This window comes from Ursus maritimus, unplaced genomic scaffold, assembly GCF_017311325.1.
Source record: "Ursus maritimus isolate PB19 unplaced genomic scaffold, ASM1731132v1 scaffold_7, whole genome shotgun sequence".
NCBI classification, from domain to species: domain Eukaryota; kingdom Metazoa; phylum Chordata; class Mammalia; order Carnivora; family Ursidae; genus Ursus; species Ursus maritimus.
Genome location: NW_024426885.1, coordinates 67,462,005 through 67,486,352, shown reverse-complemented (window position 1 = coordinate 67,486,352; position 24,348 = coordinate 67,462,005). Strand labels below are relative to the sequence as shown.

Genomic DNA, 24,348 nt, shown 5'->3' with positions numbered 1-24,348 from the left:
CCTTAGCTCCATGGCCATGGGTGACTTAACCTCTTAGAGCCTCAGTTTCTCTCCCCGCCCCTCCCCTGTCCCGGTGTAAACCGGAGATGATACTACTCACCCCGTGCCTGCCCTGGATGGCACTCAGAAAATTGTATATATTAATAATAATATTTGTGATGAGCTGTATGGGACAAGAGAAATTGTCAGGCAAGATAAAGAGAAGGAAGAGGTGCCTTCCAAGGTTAGGACGTTTCCCTAAGATGTTTTACAGGTGAGTACGATGTGCAGCTTTGGTTTGGGGGTGCGCATGGAGCCCCGTTTTTTCATCAAAAAACTAAGCGATGAGTTTAAATGGGCGCCAGCAAGCCTTTGCTACATATAAGGACATGTCTGGGTCTCTGATCTAGACGCGGTTCCTACACTTCTAGATGGGAGAAATGCTGGAAGCATACAAGAAAAAACTCAGGGGTGTCCCCTTCTAAATCACAAAGACCTGAGTGTTCAGTGCTGCTCAGAAACTTGGTCTTTTTCTTCTTTTTTGTTTCACTGATACCCGTTTGATGCCATTAGAATTTGCACTGTTTTGTGCCATTAGAATCTGGCCTTTCACACTCAACTTTTACTATGAAGGGCAAAGTCAAAAGGAGCAAGAAGTATAAAAATGAAGTATACAAATGAAGCCCGCACTTTCTTAACCCTGGGAGCCTGCAGGAGGGGAGCTGGGCTTGGTGAGTTTTTCCCAGGGCATTGTGGATTGTGGAAGGGATTCTAGTTAACACTGAGTTTTAAAGCTGATTTTCAGGCTTGGGTGTGCTGAGACATTTATTAATACAAGATGTTTGTGGTCGTAAACCCACTTAAATGTGAGGGGTGTGTGAAGGACAGAAATATGCTGCCAGCATTGCCTTATTCTGACAGAATTCAAAGAAAAGTCTCCATTGGACTTTAAACTTGGAAGGCTCTGCCAGGAAAAACAAGGGTGTGGTAAACTGGGGGGTTGAAAATATAGGTTCAAAATGTATTTAAGGGCCAAAGCATTTTCAGTGCAAAAATCCGCATCTGTATAAAGACCTTTGCAGTGTTTGTGCTCAGATTTGGGTGATGAAAAAGCAAGCAGCCCTACTTTGGAAAAGTCATGAGTAAGTAAATAGGAGAGGAAGTAAACCTGTAAGTACTTACAGATGTTGAAGAGTGACTGTCATTTTTCCTTAGCCTGGTGTCTAGCTAAGAATATCCACATGCCTGTTCATCATCAAAAAACTCTTGCCATATAAGGGCTCAGTATCACTGATAAGGAAAGATGTGGCCAAGTTAATTTTGTACTCAAATTCCTGAACCGGGTGCCAGACTAAGCTCTTTCTGGATCCGTGAGCCCGATGTGATTTAAAAGCAAACGGGACTCTTCACTGTGGTACCTGCCTGCCGATCCAGGAACAGACCAGCCCCGGTTTTCAGAATTGAACTCAGCTTTACAAAACGGGCTGAGAGCATGCCCTGGAATGCCTCTGACCAACTTTAAACCAGATGGCAGAGGGACAGAGGGCACTGACTTCGAGGAGAGGTACTTAGAATATGACCCGTGGTCTGTTTTGACCTGCAGTGGCTGTGTGGTTTAATGGCACGAGGGAGTTTAAAATGCATGTCCCCAGACCTGGCAAGAGGTTGACACCAAAGTAGTTGGTGGTCTCATGCCCAGGGCTGTTCATGGAGGAGGGCTGGCTCCTGGACACAAGGGGCAATAGGTAACGGCAGGGTGGGGGGTGACCCCTGGCGAGGCTGCTGGATGGAGTGGCCCAGATAGGTGGCCCAGGTTTTCCAAGAGGGCCCTAAACCAGACTGAGTAGGGCCCTCTGTCCTTTCCACTTGAGCTGTCTTCTGATGTCCCAGGGGCCTTCACAGCCAATCGTGGAATGGAGAGTGCTCTCCTGGGCCCTCCAGCTTGCCCACCCCCAGCAGCTACAGACAGACGTCTGACGCATGGGTGCTTCGGGTGAATCAGCTCTCTCCGGAGCCACCTTCTGACTCTAGATGACGAGTAGGCGCCAGCCTCTTGAGTACTTCCACGAAGGACCACCCCATATGCTGGGTTCTAAGTGCGTTTCCTAAGGCTATAGTGGGAGGAGCCTGGGCTCTGTAGTCTGTCTTGGGTTTGAGTTTTGGCTCCCCCATCTACCGGCCTTTTCACTGTGTCTAAATCACAGACCTCTCTGAGCTTCAGTTTTCTGGGCTCTGCGACGGGAATAGCATTGACGGGATGCTGGTCAAGATCACGTCCACAAAGGGCCTATGGGCTTAAAAGACGGTTATAGCTGCTCGTGGTTAAGAATGCCACTGACCCTTGAACAACACGGGTTTGAAGTGCACTGGTCCACTTGTATGCAGATTTTTGGGGTGAAGAATTGTAGGGTAGATGTATTTTCTTTTCCTTATGATTTTCTTCACACATTTTCTTTTCTCTCACTTACTTTATTGTAACAATACAGTAAATACACATAACATACACAATGTTTGTTAATCGATTGCTTATCTTATTGGTAAGTCTTCTGGTCGACAGTAAGTTGTCGGTAAAGTTTCTGGGGAGTCAGAAGTGACATGTGGATTTTCAAGTGTACAGGTGTCCCTAACCCCTGTGTCGTTCAGGCGTCAAGTGCGTTGTTATCGAGTCTCTCCGTTCCCACTTGCGAAAATCATTATCATGAAATAAATACATTTCTGCTGTTGCTAAGTCTGCAGTTGGCCCGTCAGAGTTGTCCACGTGAGAAGGAGCTCTGTTCTGGTGGCCTCTGGTCATGTGCCTTGGGGCACGTATTTGAAGCTTCGGTTTGTTCTGTCCGCAGTATGGCCATGGTGTGGCCTGTCTCCGGATCACCAGTCACATCAGCCTCAGATTGTGTCCCCCACCCCCTTTCAGCTTCCCTGAAGGGCAAGGGTATCACCTGTTTCTTTGAATACCCTCTCCCCATCACTGGGAATATTTTTGTAGCCCACATTTTAAGTCAGATCATGAAAGTATAGCCTCCAAATGTGACCAACATCTAGTCTTTCTTATGTTAAGGAACAAATAAGTAGAAACGCGATTGCATATTGGTGGTCGTCGATCTTGGCCATGACTTGTCAGGGCTCCGTTCGCACATCACACTTGCCTCTGGTGGGACCGCTCTGTGTGGACAGGTGCGACATCGCGGGATCTGTGTTTATTTGTACCCTCATTGCCTGTACAGCAAAAAGATCTGGGACGACCAGCCTGGTGTGGAGGGAGATCGGCTGCCTTTGTGCCTTGAAGCCACGGGGGGACCTGTCCGTTTTCAGTTTTTCCTTCCTTGGGAATTAATTCAGAGAATATCTCTCAGAGCCTAATACATTAGAAACTAGAGGCATTCTAGCTTTAGGGCTGCCTAGGCTGTCCGTAATCTTCACCAGCTCCTTTCAAAAGCCCCCCTACCCCATGAACATATGATCTTATTACAATTTCATCACAAGGTCACCAACCCCTCCTGCCCCCCATCATGTCCCCAAGTAACTCCTGTGCAGAGAATCTGGAGCGGCTGGGGTGGAATACTTCTCTCTTAGCGAAAGAAGAGGAGCACCTGGGGTCCCCAGCCCTGACGTCCATTCCTGGCTGTGCTACCAGCCAGGCGCCGCCTGCTCAGGGCGTAGGTCTTCCTCCGTGAAATGAGTGGCTCTGGTATTTGGTACGAACATGAAGGCATGTTTGCAAACAGCTGCCTTTAGAGGTCTGACTTTCCCTGCATTCTTCCTTCAGCACTAAAGTTTTGGGAATGGCCTACTCGGGGAGATGGGAGATTTTCATTTTGGAAGGTTTTAGAGATCACTCAGTCTGTTTCTGCTGCTTCCTGTTATCAAATAGGAAACCAAACAAACAAATGAAACCCCAAAAAACCCCAAAGCTGAATCTTTAGAGATGTGTTGCAGGCTGTAAGCAGGTAACCCCGGAAATTTGGTGTGTTTACTTCTCCCGGACCTACGTGTCTCTGCCATCTCCCATAAGGTAGGTGAAGCTGGGCAGGAAGGGTGTTGCCATGTGCCATACGCCAGCCCCCAGGGACCCTGATCTGGCTCTTGCGTGCGACAGCACACAGAAATTTTGGGCCTTGGAGCCAGACAGCTCCGCCCCCTCTTCAACAGCTTAGCGTGACCAGCTGCTGTAGGAAGGAAGTGTCCCTCCTCAGGCGTCCTTGTCCCTCCCCCTCCTGCAGGGACCTGGGGGCTGGCTGGCTGCTCCCTTGCTCTTCTCTGCCTTCACCTCCTTCTCTGGGGCTGAGCCTCGGCCTCCCTGACTCCCTGACACCCTCTGCATGGCCTGAAGCCGGCACTTCCTTCTGCAGGCCTCGGTGGGCCCGTGGCTTGGTCCAGCCCTGCTTCCCATCCAGCTCTTGCCCTCAGCTGGCTGAAGTGCCTTTCCCTGAAGTGATCTGAGGGTGCCTCAGGAGGGGGGGGAGGTCAGGATGGAATATTCCAGTTCAGCAAACCTTGCTGAGCTGCTATCCCCACTCAGCATCCTTGGGTCCGCCTGCAAACGACCTGCTTTGCCTTCCTTAGGATTCATGCTGGCCAGCCTAGATTTTTTTTTTAAGTTTATTATTATTATTTTTTTTAGTAACCTCCGTAACCTCTATACCCAACATGAGGCTGGAACTCAGTGACCCCATGATCAAGAGTCACACGCTCTTCTGACCGAGCCAGCCAGGCACCCCTAGATGTTTGTCTTTTAAAAATAAACTAATTAAATTGCTGTAAGATATACAAGATAATGTATCTGTATGTTACTGTTAAAAGATCCAAACACTGCAGAAGCAGCATTGTGAAGCAGTTGGTCGTATCCTTCCAGAACTTTCCTCGAGTGTTAACTCTTCATTAGATTTGAGTTTGGTTGGATATATGGTGTCCTGACACAGGACCTGTCCCACGTGAGGTCACCTCTTCCCCTTCCACTTGAGCAGTTTGGCCTTTCCTTTTTTCAGCCCTTGGCAAAAAAATGAGGAGAAATTTGAGAGTTACTTTCTCAGTATTCTGGATTTGTTTTTTAAGGAAAGTGGAATGTATAATTATGATTCCCACCTTCCGTCTGGTAGAGCCCTGCAGTTTTTAGAAAAGATGAGCGGGTTCACGTTGCTTTTCGTGTCCTTGCATCTGGGGTTCTGTGCCCTGGCTCTGGACAGGAGTTGAGAACGTGGCCTCGAGCCCATATCTGTTTCCCTGGGCTGCGAGGGGGAGGCTGCAGGGCCTCCCCACAGGCTTCTCCTTTCGGACCCATGGTTCTTTGCCCAGAGTAGCACCCGCCTGCTACCCCACGAAGGGGAGGAAGGGTGTTGAACAGGTGAGCCCTGGGAGCTAAGGCAGCCAGCCACACAGGCCCCCTCCCTGGCTCCTGTGGGAGGGCAACCAGGGGCTGCCACGGAAGGGGTTTTGGAAAGAAGTGTAATGATTTATTCACTGTCACGCAAGGAGGGATGGGGCAGAGCTGAGAAGCATGTTGGCAGATCTGGGACCCTTTCGCTGACCGGAGTCACTTTCTTAAGCAAGAGATTCCTTTAATACCGGAGGAAAAAAATCCATTTTTCAAAAAAACAAACGAAGGTCAGATCTGTTTGTTTAAGCATCCTACTCGTTTTCTGTTTGTTTAGGCAGAAGGCTCATCCCCCCCGCCACCCCCGCTCCCATTACTGCCAAGGCACGGAGCTTTCGTTTCCGCCTGGCCTTGGGGGCCACAGCTCCTGAATTTGTATTCACGGTGCAGCCTGCCTGCTAGTTCAGTCCTGGCTGTTTTTCTCTTGTTGGCCTGCAGCTTCGTCCTTGCATTTCTGGAAACCCTCCTGTCTCAGCAGAGTTAAATATATTACACGTCAGAGGGAAAAGCATCGATTTCATAAATATATAAATGAAAGTCCCTAAAAAGAAGCAGTTGGTAAAAAAAAAAAAAAGGGCATATTTTAATCAGTCTTCTTCCTCACTCCCCTGCCTTGTTTTTCAGTAAACTTCGTTCCTGAGAGCAGTTTTAGGTTAACAGCCACACGGAGCAGAGAGTACGGAGATTTCTTGTATACTCCCATCCCCCCACATGCGGCGCGCCCTCCCCCCCTCCCCCGCTGCCAACCCCCCCCCCACCCCGCCAGAGTGGCGTATATCGGCACATGACCCTCACCCAGAGTCCGCGGTCTGCATGAGGGTTCCCTCTCGGTGTGCGCGTCCAGTGGGTCCGGACAAATGCACAATGACTCGTATCCACCATGAGAGTAGTTCACTGCCCTCAAGACCCTCGGTGCTCTGCCTGCCTCTTCATCCCTCCCATCCCCCACCCCGGCAGCCACTGGCCTGTGTGCCATCTCCGTAGCTGTGCCTTGTCCAGAAGGCCGTATAGTTGGAGGCCTAGAGGACGTAGCCTTTTCAGATTGGCATCTGTCAGTTCGTCATATGCACTGAAGGCTCTTCCGTGTCTTTCCAGGGCTCGGTAGCTCATTTCTTTTTAGCTCGTAATCGTATTCCATCGTCTGTGTCTCCCGTCGTGTATTTATCCAGTCACCTGCCGAAACATCCCAGTGGCTTCCAAGTCTTGGCAATTATGAGTGAAGCTGCTGTAAACGTCAGTGTGCAGGTTTCTGTGTGGATGTAAATTTTCAGCGTGTTGGGTTAAGTACCAAGGCGTGGGATTGCCTCACCTGTTCTGACCGCGCCGCCGCAGCTTTGAGGCAGAGACGGGCACTGAACAGCCACCCAGGGAGAGTGTGCTCCACGCCGGATGTGCCTGACATCACTGGGGGGCCGTGACAGTCAGCAGCACGGGGGGTTTCTGACCCCTTCTCCAGGTTCTGCTGTCTGAGCCTGATTTCTCTTACTTACAGTATTCACAGTGTAAATTTCTTACCTTTTTTTTTCCTTTTTAAAGATTTTATTTATTTGAGAGAGAGAGCACAAGCAGGGGCAGAGGGAGAGGGAAAAGCAGACTCCCCACTGGGCAGGGAGCCCGATGCAGGGCTCGATCCCAGGACCCCCAGGACCATGACCTGAGCCGAAGGCAGACGCTTCACGGACTGAGCCGCCCAGGGGCTCCTTAAGTTTCTGACATTTCAGTCAAGATGCCACCATCTGTCAGCTAGAAAGTCCTGTCATTGATGGACTTCAGAAGTATGGTGACGACTTACGGTTCCAGTGAGCACCTTGCAGGGCTCCAGGATCCTGACGCTGCTTCGGAATTACTCCGATCTGTGGCTGGGACGCTCCGTGGTTGGGATTCCAGCTGTTGCCAGCACCGACATTTAGCCAACCGCGCACCCTAGCCCGACCTTCGGAGGATGTCATGACCCTGGGAGGTGGGCATGTGGACTGTTGGTGGTCGCGTACTTACTGTGATTGAGCCGCAGTGTTTGTTAGGAACGCAGCTGCAGCTGTCTTGTATGAAATCATTGAATGCTGGCAAGAATCCAGAAATAAACCTTTTTAAATGTGATTCTCCTTCGGCTGGAGCCTTGCAGCCTGTTAGGAGACGGTGAATTCACCTTGGCCGATGGTACTAGTGCCCAGGGCCGTGGGCTTGCCCGCTCCGAAGTAGAGGGGGAGAGCGCTGGCCTGGGAAACTGGGGGCTTCTCGTGAGAGCTGTCTGGACCCTGGGTTGCTTTCGTAGGAGTCCCTGTTTGGGGACGACGGGAGCTACCTAGCAGTACTGACCGAGGGCTCCTCTGCACGTGGGGTGGACCGCGCAGGCAGAGGTGGGTCCCCGAGCCCTGCAGGTCCACAGGCACAGGCAGCCCGGTGTGGCTGTGTGGCCACATACTCACAACGTGCAGATGGAAAGGGGCCTGGCGTCGTGGGAGGGGCCGAACTGGGGAAGCTGCCCAGAGGAAGGGCTGCCTTCTAGAATGACCTAGGGAGTTGGTGGTGTAAACCTAGGTCAGGCGGGACCTACGGATTCGGCCTGTTACCACGGCACCCTAGGCGATGCCGATTTACCGCCTGGCCTGGAATAGCTAGGGTACGGCTAAGGTACGGGCCCCCTTGAGGGAGTCTTGAGTCTGGTGTCTGTGAATGTGCCTGCGTGAACCCCGCACCAGGAAGCGCCCGGGAAGGGGCCATTCCCACCGAATACCTGGGGACAGGTGTGCCGCAGGGAGGGCATCCACAGGGAAGGTGTGGTTTGCTCAAGCCGAGGCGGTGGACAGACAGGCCTGCAGCCTTCAGAGAGGCCCAGGGTGAAGGCTGGACTCCCCAACATGCCGCAGGGTCTCCGAAATAGGTGCCTGGAATATTCCAGGAAGGGGGCTGCTTCCCGTCTGCTGGCTGCTAGTGGCCTGGCTTTGGGCAGTGGGAGGTCAGAGGTCCCCTCAGGAAGCCCATGCCTCTGGGTTGGCTTCCTTTCTGGCTCAGACCCGTGGGGGACCTACGGGGCAGCCAGCGCAGACAGTGCTGTCCCCAGGGGCTCGCGGTCCCACACTTGAGACGCAACAATAAAATTCACCCGCCGGGCCTTGAAAGCGGAAAACAAGTTCTACAAGAATAAATGCTCAGTAGTCTCTAATCCAGTTCATGAAGAGGGAAGGTTAATATTTGTAAGATTTCATTGTCTTTGAAATCCATTTGAAGTCCATAGTTTCTCACTGTAGAGTCATTTTGGAAGAGTCAGGACTGGTACAGAGGAATCATAACCCATTATAGATGAGTTGCTTGTAACTAAATAATTTCAAAAGCAAAATGACTGAAATCAGTTTAAAATTTAATTGCAGTATTTACATTTAACGTCGAATGTGGTGAATTTCGGTGTGTTCGGTCGCAGGCCTGGGTGTGTTGGTAACTGTTGAACGTCGGGTTGCCGGGAGTGAGGGCGAGGTGCCCTGACCTGGAGCCCCAGCCGATTGCCTGGGGCCCACGGGGGAGCAGGGTGTGTGGTGAGCAGTTTTACGTTCTCAGAAAAAGCTAGTGGCAAAGCCCTACCTCCACACGTGCCCAGCTTCCCCCACTGTCAGCATCGGCCACCAGAGTGGGACGTTTGTTACAGCGGATGAACCCTGCATTGACACATGGCTATTGCCCAAGTCCATGGCTGACACTGGGGTTTACTCTTGATGTTGTCCGTTCGGAGGGTTTGAGAAAAGTGTCCATCACTACGCTACGGTAGTACGGTGTTTTCATTGCCCTAAAATCCTCCCTTCAGCTCTGGTAACTGCTGATCTGTGTGCGGTCTTTGTAATTTTGCTTTTTCCAGAACGTCATACAGTTGGGCTTATGCAGTATTGTTGCCTTTTCAGATTCCTTTATGTGGGAAAATACATATAGCATAAAATGTACCATTCTAACCATTCTTAAGTAGACATCCAGTACATTCTCACTGCTGTGCAGCCAGTACCACTGTCCGTTTCTAGAACTTTCCATCACCTCAATCAGAAACTCTGAATCCATTAAACAATAACTTCCCATTTCTCCCTCCGTGGTGAACTGTATTCTGCTTTCTGTCTCCATGATTTTGCCTTAGTCTAGGTGCCTCAAGTAAGTGGAGTCACATAATATTTGCCCTTTAGTGACTGTCGTATTCATTTAGCATGATGTCCTCTGGTTTATTCCAGTTGCAGCTGGTGTCAGAATGTCCTTCCTTTTGAAGGCTGAGTAGGATTCTGTCGCATGGATTTGCCCCCTTCTGTTTATTCATCTGCTGCTGACATCGGTGTCGTTTTCACATGTTGGCTCCGTCGCAGAATGTTGTAGCAGGTACTGGTGTGTGGGTGTCTGTTCAAGTACCTGCTTTCACTTCTCGCGGCTGCAGCTCCAGGAGTGGAATTTCTGGACCAAGTGGCAATTCTGGGTTTAATTGTTTTGAGAAACTGCCACACTGTTGCCCACATTCCCACCAGCAGTGCAGGAGGGCTCCAACGGCTCCGATCTCCACGTCCCTGCCGTAGTAATAACCACCCTTGAGGGTATGGAGTATATTACTTTTGTTTTTAATACAATGTGTGTGTGTTTTGAAGATTTTATGTATTTTATTTGGGTGGGGGAGGCGCACAGGGGGAGGGAGAGAGAGACTCTCAAGCAGATTCTGTACTCCACGCACAGTCCGATGCGGAACTCGATCTCACGACCCTGAGATCATGACCTGAGCCAAAACCAAGAGTCTTAACCAACTGAGCCATCCAGGCACCCGTAATACAGTGTGTTTTAATTGTGCTTGTGTAACTCAGTTTCTAACAATGGCTGTCTTTAACAGTAGGTTCAAAAAACGCCTTAACATTTCACAGTCCACTTCTGTAAGCCCGCTCCAGCACACTTCTGGCTGCAGCCTCCAAAAGTACAAATGTCTGGGGCCCCCAGAGATCTTAACACACTTGTGCATCCGTTCTTTACCAAATAGTAAAGTGAAGTGCTGGAGATTTTGTGTGAATATGCATTCTGGTACCAGGGGCAGAGAACAGATGTTCTTTTTTTTTTTAAGTACTTTTTCTGCTAGGAGGTGAACATTTGTGTTGGGTGAACATTTTCCAGTAAGAAGTCAGGGCGTGTGGGATGTTAAGAGGAAAGAAGACGTGGTGCCTGTCCATCCTGGAGTCCTTGGAGCCACGTGGGGGAAGCGCAGAGCCTCCCACATGCTGCGCTGGCCTCTCATGGTTTCCAGGGGCTGTATGTCCCGTGACTCTGCTTTTGTCCTGCGCTTTTGGGATCTAGTGATTTCTAGCTTCTTTCTGTGCCATGCTCCAGAGAAGAAATAATTTCCAGAGAGGTGCAGCATTGTCTCTGGTAGAGGCGTCCCTTATGGAGAGGAATTTGTGAGGACTCTTGGCCGAATCAGAGCCCACTCCCTGACATCCTGTGGTCTAAGCAGCACATGTGTTTTGGTGCCTTGACAGTTTCAGATCTTGGGCACCAGGATGGCAGGTGGGGGAGCCTTTCGGGCCACCCAGCAGAAAGCAGATGTGAGCATCCACGAGCGTGTGCCTGGCCATGTTTGGTTGTCTGCTGGACATCGTGGGAGAAGAAGAAAGAGAACACTGTGGACGCACTGACACTTTGCTGTCCTGGTCCCATTTTGCATCCAGCTGCCTGGAGAGCCTGTTCCCAGCGCTGGAGTGTGCGGCCACGGCTGACATCAGCGCTCCAGTAACATTTTTGCTTGGCATGTTTATTTTTCTTAAGCGTTTTATTATTTTTTATGAGCTCAGAATTGCAGAAATCTAAGGAATTTGCCCCTTGACTGAGTTTCTTGCTGGAGCAAACAAAAGACTATTGACTTGACACCAAGTTTGGGAGAAATCACAGTGTGACCCTCTCTCTGTCTGCGGTTCCCTTGGAATGTTAGCGAATGCGGGCTGCCACCACTGGTGACTGCGTGCTTACTGAGCTCCAGGATTGGTCTCCGGTCCTCTGAGTCCCATGCTTATTTTCCTTGCAAAGCCTTATTTTAATTTTTGCCGATTTCAGCTGCATAACTAATATTTAAGGACAGATCATAGCACATGATGAGGGGATCCAGCTCCAGTGTGCCCCGGCCACTGGGTCTGCCCCCTCCCCTGCCTCCACCTGCCCAGTTAATCTCCACACACCTCCTCTGTCCACTGAGGTGGCCACTGGGCCGTCCCATGTCTGGATAGAAGGAGCACAGGAACGCCTGGGTGGCTCAGTTGGTTAAGTGTCTGCCTTTGGCTCAGGTCGGGGTCCTTGGATCGAGCCCTGTGTTGGGCTCCCCGTTCAGGGGGGAGTCTGCTTCTCCCTCTGCCTCTGCCCCCTCCCTACTTATATGCATCTGCGTGCTCTCTCTCTCCGATAAATTAACAAAATCTTTTTTAAAAGAGCACATTTGCCAGTTGATTTCCCTTTACTTTTGTCCTTCAGACCCAAATCTAGACTAAATGATACATATAGGCTCCTTCACTTTCCCCATGTGGAAACAAAGTCCTTCTTGTTTTATGATTCGGAGAGGAACTTAGACGGTCCTGAGCTCACAGAGTTTTGGAGACTTTCAGGTCACGTAGCCCCGCACTATGCTCCGGTGCCCCCCAGCACACACACGGCCTGGACTGGACCCAGGAGCCCCCACAGCTGAGGTTGGGCCGATGGCCTCCCTCTCATCACAAGGGCTCCTTCTCGAACATTCCTCCAGGCAGCCCACTTCCATTTTTGGAGGGACAGAGTTTGTAAATTGAGATGTAGCTTGTGTTTAGCTGGAATTCCAAATGGGAGGGCAGTGGCCCACATTCCCTCTCATTTGTAGTGTTTCCCGGCAGCCAGGAGCAAAGGGGCCGAGGCAAGCGAGTTCAAAGGCTAAGGCGGGGATGGCGAGGGCTCCGAGAGCTGGCCTTCTGCAGACCCCCTGTGCCTTACAGAGGGGGGCAGAGCCCGATCTCCAACCTCTGGGGACTAGGAAGACCTCACTTCCCTGGGGTGCTTTGTGGAATGACCGTCTCAATTTAAAATACCTTATTCCATGTTCAGTCCGTCGCCCAGTATGTCCCAACTTGGGGTTCAGAGAATATCCCCAGTAGAAGCTAGGCACAGACCAGAGACTTGCTGGCACAGGACGATGGCTGGGGGCTCAGAGGGGGTGGCCAAGAAAAGGTGATTTTCCCGTTCTTGTTCAGGCCAGTGAGCAGAACCTAACGGAGCCACGGTCAGATTCTCGGTTACCGTTCTGAAGGGCTCTTTCCATCATGTTCTGTTGGCGGGGGTGGGCACGGTGTCAGAGCTCTCACTCCAAGTGGGCACTGGCATTCAATGGGCTCGTTCTTCATTGACTTTGCCGACAGCGCCTTTCCGATCTCTGGGGGGCTCGCGGGGGGGAGGCGGGGACGCAGCTGCCTTGGCTTGGCTGGAGGTTGATTGCCTGGCATTCTGTTCATTTGTTACTTCATTTGATCGTCACCACAACCCTGCAAGGGAAGCATGATTCTCCCCTTACAGATCAGGGAAACTGAGGCTCCGAGGGCTCCGCCCTCTTCCCATCATGGCCTCGTGTGCAGTCGCTGGTAGAGCTGAGGCTCAAGCCTGTAAAGCCCCTTTCCCTTTCCGCCCACATCCCCATCATCGAGTCCCCGCGGGGCCTCCCACACGGGCAGTGAGTGTCCCTCTGGCCAGGGCGCCCCGGGACATGCCTGGCCGCCACCACTGGAAAGATGAGGGAGAAGCCAGACTGTGAAGGTCAGCAAATTCTGTGCGAAGCAAACATCAGGCTTGCTCCGAGCCAGGAGCTGGGCTGAGTCCTAAGTTCGGTTCCCCCGCGGCCTCGGGTGGGTGTTTGCACGGGGTATGTTTGGGTTTGTGTTTCACGTTTATTCTTGAATTTTTATTTCAGGACATAACTTGGCAAGATGAGCACTCTGCCCCTTTCTCCTGGGAAACGAGGGTAAGTTGGATTAAATTTGGATTTGTTTGTCCTTTTAAAAGAGAATCGCGTGGTTCTCTCCTTTTCTTGCAGCACTTGATGGACTCAGAAGGCAGAGGCCCCGCTGCCCGGCTGCCGGTGGAGGAGGACGGGAGGGGAGACAGTTGTGATGGCTAGGAGACCCGTGTCGGGTCGTGATGGGATTAAAGTGGTCGTCAGTACTGCCAGCTGGGGCGAGGTGCCCTGGACGAGGATCCCAGCCATCCTGGGGAAGCAGGGTCAGCCCCGTCAGAGGCTTTCTCTGCTCCTTCCTCTGCCCCCCCAGCACTCAGCACCTTGGTGGGGGTGCTTTCTAAGGCAGAGCTTAGAGGGAAGCTTTTGGGGCGGGGGAGACCGCTGGTTTTATTTAAGATCAACTCAGAACAGCCAGGAAGTTGGGTAGGTGTGGGGGCAGGAGAGACGCGGGGGCAGAGACCACACGGCAGATCTGGGGAGATTCAGCTCTAAGGCGCCAGAGCCTGGGGTGAAAGGCATAGGGAAAGACTCTGCACCCTGTGGACTTGAAGGGGCCGTGGGTCCCCATGGGCAGGTGTTATCGAGCACAGCCCGGTCGGGACGGCTAACTCCTGGTCACTTGTTTACTATCATTATCATCAATATCATTATTATTGATGGTTATTATTGCCAGAGTTGCATAGCAGTATCAAGCTTAACTGATTTTAATTCATTTCCCCTAGCCTCTCTAGTTGCAAAGGAGCGAAAGGACCAAAAGGCAGAAAGGGAAAGAAGGGAAAAGACCAGGATTCTAGAACATTTGGTGCTGTGAGTTGGAGGGCTCATCCCGTAATAGGTGACGAAGACAGCAGAGTGCCTGGAATAGGGCTTTGACCTGAGGTCAGATCAGGGCTTTGAAGTGCCAGGGCTTGCGCTTGGTTTTCCGCTGAGCCCACATCGCTTATCTCAGCAGAAGTGGGCATCCAGGGGGCCTGCAGAGACAGTGGGTCAGAGTGAGGGCAGAGCAGTGAGGGGTCTGCAAGACACCTGAGAGGCCCTCACACGGGGGCCTGTGTCTCAGAATGAAGTATTTGGCCAGGCTCAGGTGGATGGGGGCAGTGCTTGGTGAGCGGCTGCTGATGGTGCTGAGTGACCCGAGCCATCCTGGGGACGGGGAAGAGCGTGACGTGGTCCTCACGGGACAACCAGGAGGTGGCTTTGAGAGAACGTGGCATCAGTGCAGTGTTCTTCTGGTGGGTGCGGATTCCTCCTGCCTCCCGTGTGCCGCCACGTGGGGTCCCGAACACCCTACAGTAAAGATGCAAACACCTCGTCGCGCACGTGTCATTTTTGTCTAGGTGTCTGCAGAGGGCGGGATGAGCGGAATGGTGTGCCTGGAAGCTGGGGTCTCCCTAGAGATCTGGACGCTGCTTGAAGGATATCAAGGAGCAGCCTGGAAATACAGGAGCCCCTACGACCAACAAGGAACCCCGTCCAGTCACACTGGAAGGGAAGCTGTGGGTGGGTAGCGAGAACATCAGCTCACTGGCAGACAGCCGGGGCCTCAGTCTCAGATGGGCTCCCCGGGGTAACTGAGAAGCACTAGGCGTGCAGGTGATCCCTAGTGGTAAGAGGCAGATAGACCCTCTGCAGGTTGGAACCGAACAGCCTGGGATGCAGTGACCCAGAAAGTGGCCCAGATTGTCCTGGACTGGGTCCTCTGTTTGATGGTATCACGGTGATAAAGGCACAGAGGTCAAAAGAGTTAGAATGTCCTAAGTCCTAAATCCATCTTGTGCCCCCTGAGAATATCTGCTCTATTAAGAATTTACCTTGTGAAATGTTCCTTAATCTGCTATTTGCGAGATGGGACATTCCATCTATTATTAACTTGCTGCAGACGACATTCTGGGACAAGGATGGGCCGTGGCTGGGGCGGGTGCTGAGACGGGGCTCAGCTGCTCAGGGCCAGCCTGGGCCCAGGTGTCTCGAGAACGAGGACAGCTAACAGGATCAAGGATCACACCTGTGCTGGTGCTAAGTGTCCACAGTTGTGAGCCGAGTCCCTTAGGAACCTGGTTGGGAAGCCTCCAGAAGTTAATAGGTGCTGTAGCAGAGCACCAGCTTGCTTCCCCATCTAGCAGGCTCACTCCGGGTCCTCACCTTTTAGTTTGATCCCTTGAGGTCGGACTTACCTGGTAGAGTGTTAGAACCTTTAGAGGCAAAATAGCAGTCCAGAGAGCAGAGAGGCTTGTCCCTACACTGTCTTCATAAGTCAAGGTCGGGTTCTAGAAAGAACCTCCCCAGCCTTAACTCGAGTGCCCTGCCTCCCTGGCTCTGTCATGCTCTGCCTGGGGACCTCCAGACTGGTGAGAACCTCTTAGGAGAGCTGCAAACAGAAGTGGCTCTAGGCGGGGCGGGGCAGCTCTGATCTCCAGGTGCAGAATTCGGGGCTTGGACACGGGTTCTTGCTCTCCCTCGTTTGACGCCTTCTTCTCTCCGTCAGTCATCTGTTGATGCATAGCAAACCACCCCACAGCTTCATGGACCAAAGCAGACGTTTATTTGCCCACGATGCTGGGGCTCAGCAGTGTGGGCAGGGCTCAGTGGCTGTTCTCCCATTGGCCTTGGCCGGGATGGCTCCCCTGTCATCTGACAGCCATCCGGTGGGAGCTGGCCTTTCCAGGATAACCTTCCTTCTGGGTGCAGCTGGGGCTGGGTGTCGCGGGCGCCCTGAGTTGCCAGCGAGCCAGCCTGGGCTGCTTCACGTGGTGGTGGAAGAGTCCCCTGGGGGCAAAGGCAGAAGCCTACAGGGCCTCTTGAAGCTTAGGCTGGGAAATCACCCAGTGTCACTCCTGCTTTGTTCCGCTGGTCATATCGAGGCACGGTCCAGCCTGGATTCAAGGTGTGAGGGAATAAATCCGAGCTCTTGATGGTGAGTTGCAGAGAATTTACAGCAGTTTATTTATTTAAACAATTTTTGAATTTGAGTGTAGTTAACATGTAGGCATTTTTCAGATAGGATTTTACACCCTGGCAGCCATGACACTGGGTCCTTTCATTCAATTGTTGATCCATTATCTATTTTTTTGTTTTTAATTGTAAATTACACATAAAATTTACCATCTTAGCCATTTTTTGGTGGATAGTTCCATGGTATCAACTATGCTCACATTGTTGTTCAACTATCACCACCCTCTATCCACAGAATTCTTTGTCTTGCAAAACTGAGACTCTGTCCGCTTTAAACAGCTTCCCCCTCCCTCCCCCAGCCCTTGGTAGCCTCCCTTCTCCAGTCAGTCTCTATGACATCATTCATCGATTTTTCAGAAATTCAGTGGACATTTATAATACACCCAGTCTTTGTCAGACGTTCTGCTTAAGGCTCAGAGATGAGTAAACACTTCTGCACTCGAAAAAGAGTCCAGTGAGTGGATGGCTTCATTTGGTGGCAAAACTCATGCAGGAGAAAAGCTTCCGCAACACATTCCTTCCGTCATTTTTCCCATTAGACGTATGTATATACGTGTTGGTAGATACAGGCTCCTGCCTTCCTCCATCTGTTCCGTTCAACAGACTTTCTTTCTTTTTTCTTTCCCTTTCTTTCTTTCTTTCTTTCTTTCTTTCTTTCTTTCTTTCTTTCTTTCTTTCTTTCTTTCCTTCCTTCCTTCCTTCCTTCCTTCCTTCCTTCCTTCCTTCTTTCTTTGAAAGATTTATTTATTTTAGAGAGTGTGCTTGAGCAGAGGGAGGGGCAGAGGCAGGGGGAAGGGAAGAAGCAGGCTCCCTGCTGAGTGCAGAGCTCGTGGCGGGGCGGGGCTCCATCCCAGGACCCTGAGATCATGACCTGAGCCGAAATCAAGAGTCAGATGCTTAACCCACTGAGGCAGCCAGGTGCTCCCAGTTCATCAGACGGTCAGTGAGTGCCAGCTAAGTGCCCAGCTCTTCCTCTGCTCTGACTTCTTAGCCCCTGATGGATGAACTGAGGCCAGGGTACGCCTGACCCAAGGTCATGGCTGTTGGCAGAACCGAGAATGCCAGGGATTTGGGGGTGCTTGGCCGACTGTCGTACCTCTCTGTGGACTCCTTCCTTTAGGCCAGCCCGCAGTTGTTCCACCTGTAGAGACTGAGCTGGCCCTGTGCGTGGGACCTGGGGTCACTGCGCCAGTGAAACGCAGCTGTGATCAGGAGAACCCGCGAGGGCTGCACAAGTGCCAGAAGGTCTGTAACAGCCACTCACCCACCTCTCTGAATCGTGCTTCGTCTTGCAGCCCATCCTGCCCACCTGTGTCACCTCCTTCTGAGGCTGACCTGCCCAGAGCCCCTGCCTCTCTGCCCTCTTCCGTCACGGAAGCTGGGGGTGAGTGGTGGTCATCTTTCCCACTCATCGATCAGCTTGGGGGGTGAGCTAGTTGGGGGGGTGCCTGTGGGCCCCCACGGTGGATTCCTCTCTCATGCTACTGCTGTTTCAAGAGGAAAGAACTTAGCACTTGGAATGCTCCAGAGAGGGAGGCAGGGAGCAGAGAGGATTCTTGACATTCCCCAGTGGGTCTGGGCTGGGGAATTTAGAGGAGATGCCTGCAGAGGCAGGTCAGGCCCTGGCGCTTGCTGGGTCACTGGACTCTAGGGACACCTCCCTTCCCCCCCACACACACTGTGCCTCCCCTTTCCCTGCCCCCGCCCGGGCTGTCTGGCTTCTTTCTGTCCGTCTTGGTCCCCCTCCCAGTGTGCACTGCCTATCTGGGGATGGTAAGTTGGCTTGTGGGGATCAGTTCCTTGATTCCTTTCGTATAAGAAGGTCTCTGAGGGCCAGTATGGACCATTTCCGGAGTAGGGAGGCCTTCCAGCTCCTTCCTTGGGAAGGAGAGTAAGCACTTAGGAGCCTTTGTGCTGAATTTTTGAAAAGTCAGTGAACGATGTCGCATGTCCTGTGCATTGTGCCCTGAGTCAGGCATTGGCACACACATTGGATTCTTCCAGCCCTGGGAGGTCAGTGTCTGTTCCTGCCGTGGGTCAGCATTCCCGGAGGAGCTCAGAGAAGACAGTAACTGGCAGGCAGCTTCAATCAACGGAGAGAGAGTGGAGCTCGGCTCTGCCGGGCTTGCATGAAGGGCATTCTGTCAGGATGTTCTGTGCATAGGGGAGGCCCTGGCCTCCATCCTGTGGCTCTGCTTGGCTGTCCCTCCTTACCGCCCGCCAGAGTTGGAGAAGCATGGTTACATAGAGCCGCCCTGTGTCCCCCCGTCAGAGCCTAAGTCCTTGCGGTCTCCTGGCCTTCCTCACCGAGGCCCCCCATCTCTGGCCAGCAGTCAGCTCTCCCTCCTCCTTCCCCCCCACCCCCTGTGCTGTCCCTAGCTCACCTTCCTGAGACCCAGAGCTGATCCCTGTGGTGCTCTGACCTTTCCCGGGTCTCCGAGTGTGGAGTGATGTGTCTGTTCCCTCAGCCCAGAGGCCCCAGCCCTGTGCCTCTGGCCCGGGGGGGTCTTTCCTGCTGCTGTGTCCTGTGCCCCTCGGCCCCGTCCCCCAGGCACTGTGCTCTCCTGCCTCAGTGCCTTTGCTCAGCCCCCACCCCAACCGTTCGTGAAGGTCCGGCCTGTCCTCCAGACTGGCTGCAAACTCAGGTTCTTACGATTCTCCCCATCATAGTGGTGAGCGGCTCCCATGCCCCCCATCTGTGCTGAGCACTTTTGGTGCCTTCCCCCGTGTGAGCCTCCCTACAACCCCGTTTTACAGACAAGGAAATCAAGGCATAAGGTAAGGGGTGTGGACTAGACATCCGGGCCTTGTGCATAACCTGTGTTGTAGCCCCCACGCCGCCTCTTAGATGAAAACGTGGCATTGCTGTTGTCCCCGTGAGAGGACAAGCCCCTGGAGGGCAGAGGCCACCTTATAACTTCGGCCCCTGGGCCCCTATGCACCCACCATCTGTTGGCTTTTCCCCAGGCTCACTCTGCCCGACATATGGGCACTGTGGTCCAGAGCAGGATTCGTCCACGTGTCTGTAGGTCCCCTTGCTCCCTGGGAAAAGTATAGGAGGATGTTACTTAGCCCCTGGTCCAAGCCTGTGCCTTGGGATTTGGGTTGGGGAGTCCACCGGGCCTGCTGCCCCCCACTTGCCTCCAGGGTCTGACATTCCCAGTGTCCAGTGGCCAAGTCACGCTGTGTCTTTCCTGTCGGGCTGCCACTTCTACTAGTTTTGTGACTCTGAAAGTTTTGCATATCTTCCCCTTCTCTTCCTTCTGTGGAGGAGGAGGTGGGGAGACGAGATGCTAAATGGTTTGTGGATTTATTCAGATTTGCTCCAGTAAACTATTATATTTCCTGACAACATTTCTGCAGGCTTTGTCTCAACAATTTAGATCTGTCGGACGCTGCCAAGCCAAACAGTTAGTTTTGGCTGCGTGCACTCCCCCTTTGCTGAAATATTACACATTCCTCTCCAGTGAGTGGGGTGTAAAAATAGATACTGGGCTCAGTTGTGGTCTTTCTGTTTTTAGAACGGACGTGGCCAGCTGTGAGACCCAGTTCCCCACATGGGGTGACTGACGCCCCGTCCCGGCTTGGCCGGACGAAATCCCCCTGTGCCTCCTTCCTAGGGCTTCAGCTAGTGCCGGGGACGTTCGGGGTGGGCTGTCAGCACGACTCCCCCATGTCCCGGCTCGAGGATGGCGTGAGACCGCGGAGTCGGATCCCCCCACCCCGACTTCCTGTCTGCACCCGGGGCGGCCGAGCTGGAGTCGTTGGCCCTCCGCTGCTCCTCACACACAGCGTCCGCTGCTGGGCCCCGGCTCAGTGCTGCTCCGCGCTGGGGGACGGGGCTGGCAGCACCTCCCTTCCCAGCAGCGCTTTCGGCCTTCTTTCCAGAAGTAAGAAAATGGGCTCTGGAACTTCATTGTCTTTCCACTTTGCAGTGCTCATCGCAGGGTCCAGAAGTGGCCCCCCTGTTAGACCTTGTCAGTTCCGTGAGGCAGGGGTGTCCCCATCCCGCTCACTGACCTATTATTCCAGAGTCCGAAGGGCACCCCTCCCACCCATCCTGCAGATCCTCTGATATGCTGTGACCTTCAAAGGCATGGTGGAAGGCAGGGGGACAGAGTCCCCAGCAGTCCCAAACAGCAGGCTCTGGGAGAGTCCACAGGACAGGACGGTGGCTCGGCCACAATACTTGTAGGGAGCTTTGCAGCCTGGACTCCGTGGCCTGACACTGGGCACTCAGCATGGGGGCTCCGGACTAGCATTCCCCCGGCTCTGCTGTTCCGGCGTAGACACTGCCTACAGCTCCGGGCAGCAGGCGCCACACCCCGGGCCAGAGGAGCCGGAGCCCAGGGGGCCCCACTAGGAGTACTGCTGACGCCTCACGCACAACTGAGGAGAATAGCGAAGTAGCTTGTGTTTACTGAGCACTTACTATGCCCCAGGCGCTGGTCTAAGACGCAAACCCTGAGGGGCATCTGTTTGTTTAATCTTCCTGGCAGTCTAGCAAGGCAAGAATGGTTATTTCCCCCTTTTTTACCGAAAAAGACAAAAGCCCAGGTTCAGGGTTAGGTGGCTGGTGGGTGGTTTTGCCGTTTACCGAGGAGGAGTGGGTTGGAGGGCAGGTGACCGCTTTGGGACAGGGGGGTGGGCAGTGCGTGTCAGTGTCCCGGTTGGGTGTCTGGCAGCTGGGGGAAGCACGGCTCGCAGGAGCAGCCCTGGGAGCCCTGGTCTAGGGGAGCAACGGGGTGGCTGGCAGGGAGGAAACCTGGAGGGGCGAGTCGCTGGAGAGAAAAGCAGTAACGCCTCCTTTGAAATGGCGTGTGGCGCTGAAATGGAAGGTGCCCCTTGTCTAGGACCTGCCAGACTCCACGTCTTTGAAGATGAGTCGGAGGCCCTGTTCCCCCTGTCTGGAGCCACCTTGGCAGCTAACCCCCAGGGCAGGATGGGCGATCCCAGAGGAGGGTACAGTCCTGGGAGGAATGGCCTTGTTCTCCCCCAGACACTGCTCCGCTCGTTTTGCTGGAGTTCCTGCTTTGAAGCTGAGTGAGATGAGATCTAGATGGGGGGGGACCCTTTGCTCCTTTGCTCTTTTCCACCCTGCCCCTTCCCAACAGGCGTGTGTTTGGAATACAAATGACAGACCCTTTTCCTGCTGGGTGAAGACCCAGCACCGGCGCTGCTGATCAGGGAGGACTGTGTTTGAGAAGGAGAGCGTAGTCCTATTTTCTTCGCAAAATTAAAAACAACGTATATCCAGGGAAAAAGGCTTCAAAGCAGATGTGCTAGAACTTTTTTTCTTCTGTAAGTTTTTTCCCCATTTCACCCCAAAGCTCCCAAACCAAGTAGCCACTAATGTCAGCATAGCTGTCTCCTCTAACCAGACGACACTGTCCCCTGAGATTTGCCACTTCGTCTCTGATTGCCCAAGGAGCCTTGGCACAGCGTCCTTCATTTCGGTCTGTTCAAGGCTGTCGCGTCCAGCCGGTGCTGTTTGGGGGCCCTGCCAGCGATGGCCTGAAGCAGCCTGGGAACCACCGGGACCGCCTCCTCTCTGCAGCGTCCCTGGCTTGGTCCATGGCTGCCCTCCACGTACACAAGTGCTCAGCCTAGCCTTCCAGAGGCTTCTGAGCAGAGATCCCACTGGAGAAATTGCTGATCCTAAAAAAGCCTGGGGCTTGATGAAGTGCTCAGTTTTAAGTGCCTTCCTTACTCTGCAATTTCCAGATCAAAGTCAACTCTTGTTCTAAGCCTTGGTCTCCACTCCCGAGGTATCTTTAGCAACTTGCTTATTTAAACAAAATGTCATCTCTATGCCCACAGTCTCGCTGTATTCTGTTGTGGAATCCGGAAATACACAGAGTACTTCGAGTGGTTTGTTCAGAAACAGCCCTTTAAAAATCAAATGAGATCATTATCACACTTACCAGAATCCTGCCACGGTCGAGGCGTTCTGGTGTTTATGTGGATGTCATCCCTGCTGGCCGGTGGCTTTTATACGCAGCGTGGTGCCCAGCACAGCTTCAGGCCTGGAATTGGGGGATCCAGGTGGACATCAGCGGCACCTGGTGGGCTGGTGACCTGGGAACGTTTGCTTGAATTGTTCCAGATCTCCGTTTGCTCATTTGTAAGAGTGAACATTTTTTTTTTAAAACCCAGCCCAACAGGAAGGGTAAGTGCCCAACACGTGAGATGCACTCAGGGTGCCGCAGTGGGCGGAGCTCCAGCTTCGACGTCTTCTCCCTACGACAGCGAGCAGCCTGTGCCCAGGACTTAAACTTAGTGTCTCGTGCTCCCGTCGCACCTCGTCTTCTGAGCCTTGAGGAGAGACCTCTGGCCGTCAGGGTCCGGGCTTGAGGAGAAGTCTCAGGCTGAGAGCACGTGCCGTCCTCTGGGTTCAGGGCCTGCAGGTGGCTCGGGAAAAGGAATGTTTTCATCCTCCCCTAACGAACGTGTCCGTGCCCATTGGTGAGAGTCTGGGCGAGCACTCTGTGTAAAACTGAGCGAAGGAATACGCACTGAAGTCATGAAGAACCATGTTTTGTGTGTTACGTTAGCACAGTTTTTAAATTCTACTGTTTCCGCGTGGAAGCAATAACTGGACATACACTTTGCTGTGTCACTGGTGGTGTTAGAAATTGGGGCTCCAAAAAACAGATCGGCTGGTTTGCATCTAGAACCATAAAAAGAAAGGTTTAAAGCTTTTGCATTTTGATGTTTCACTTCTGGAAAGGTATCTGAAGACATTAGTTCCACGTGGGGAAGAGCTGTGTGCATGAGGACGGTGGCGGCAGCCTGAATGAGAAGTAGCCGATTGTGCGTTAGGAATCGGTGGTTAAGGAGCTGGTGGGACAGCTCCTCCATGAAATAGCTTGTACCCAGGACAGATAATGGATCTAAACACCACGAGGGTGCTTATGATTAAGTGAAAAAAACAATACCCCAAGTTATTTATTGACTTATTTGTTTTTTTAGAGGGGGAAGGAGGGGCAGAGGGGGAGAGAGAATCTTAAGCAGACTCCACACCCAGCATGGAGCCCAACGCAGGGCTGGTCTCGCAACCCCGAGATCATGACCTGAGCCAAAATCAAGGGTCGGATGCTCAAACGACTACACCACTGAGGCGCCCCAGCAATACCCCAAATTATATGCCTAACAGAATCGCAACCTCGTAAAATATATGTATGAAAACAGCGACACAAAAATACGAAACGTAGTGGTTACGGAAGCAGGAAAGCTTACGAATGACTTCTTTTCTAATTCCCAAACCCTCTGTATTACAGTTTTATTGCTTTTATTTAAAAAAGAAGAAGAAGGGGGTCTGAGGGAGAAGTAGGGAGGAAGAGAGGCACATTCAAGATGGATTGTAGAAATGGTGGAGGCCACACATCGCTTGCTGCGCAGAGCCTGGGAGGCCGCATGCCCCAGCGTGTTGTGTGGGGCCGCGGGGGCTGAGGTGTCCTCCCCTCTCCTGCTGTGTCCTCCAGCACAGCGTTGGCGTCATTCAAGGTCGCTGCGCTGAGCAGCCATGGATCAAGTAATGCATTTCTGGGACACTGAGGTGCAGTGTGGGCCCTGTGGTCTCTGTGGGTGATGGCATCCGGGCTTATGGGACGGGGTTTGAGGTGAGAGCTGCAGAGCCCCGTTGAGTGGGAGCGTTTCCCCTGAGGACCCCTCCGCAGGACACACTGTCTCGCCCAGCCCGTGCTGCCATGACAAAGGCCACAGATGGGGGAGGGGGGTTTAAACAACAGACATTCATTTCTCATGATTGTGGAGGCTGGAAGGTCCGGGTTGCCCGTGTGGTGGGGTTCCCGGCTGGCAGACGGCCTCCTCCTGACCGTGTTCTTGGATGGTGGGAGAGAGATCATTGCTCTTGTGTCTCTTCTTTACAAGGACGCTGACCCCATCGTGGTGGCCCCACTCTCGTGACCTGATCATCTCCCAGAGGCCCCACCTCCTCATACATCACTTCGGAAGTTAGGGCCTCTGCGTGTGAATTCGAGGGCCACACAGACACACAGTCCGTAGCAGCTGTGAAGACGGTGTGTCAGGCAGGGGTGGGTGGGCTGGGTCCCCGCGGCTG

The 24,348-nt window shown here is 52.8% G+C and overlaps 1 protein-coding gene across 3 annotated transcripts in view; it reads left to right on the top strand.

Annotated features, from left to right (window-relative positions):
- The window catches only part of CUNH1orf198 (chromosome unknown C1orf198 homolog), a 61,679-nt gene that overhangs the window by 736 nt on the left and 36,595 nt on the right, over positions 1-24,348 (top strand). For all 3 annotated transcript variants that reach the window (XM_040624136.1, XM_040624135.1, XM_040624137.1), the window contains exon 2: positions 13,269-13,319. In XM_040624136.1, coding sequence (XP_040480070.1) covers positions 13,269-13,319 — 51 coding nt within the window. The remainder of the gene's footprint in view (positions 1-13,268; positions 13,320-24,348) is intronic.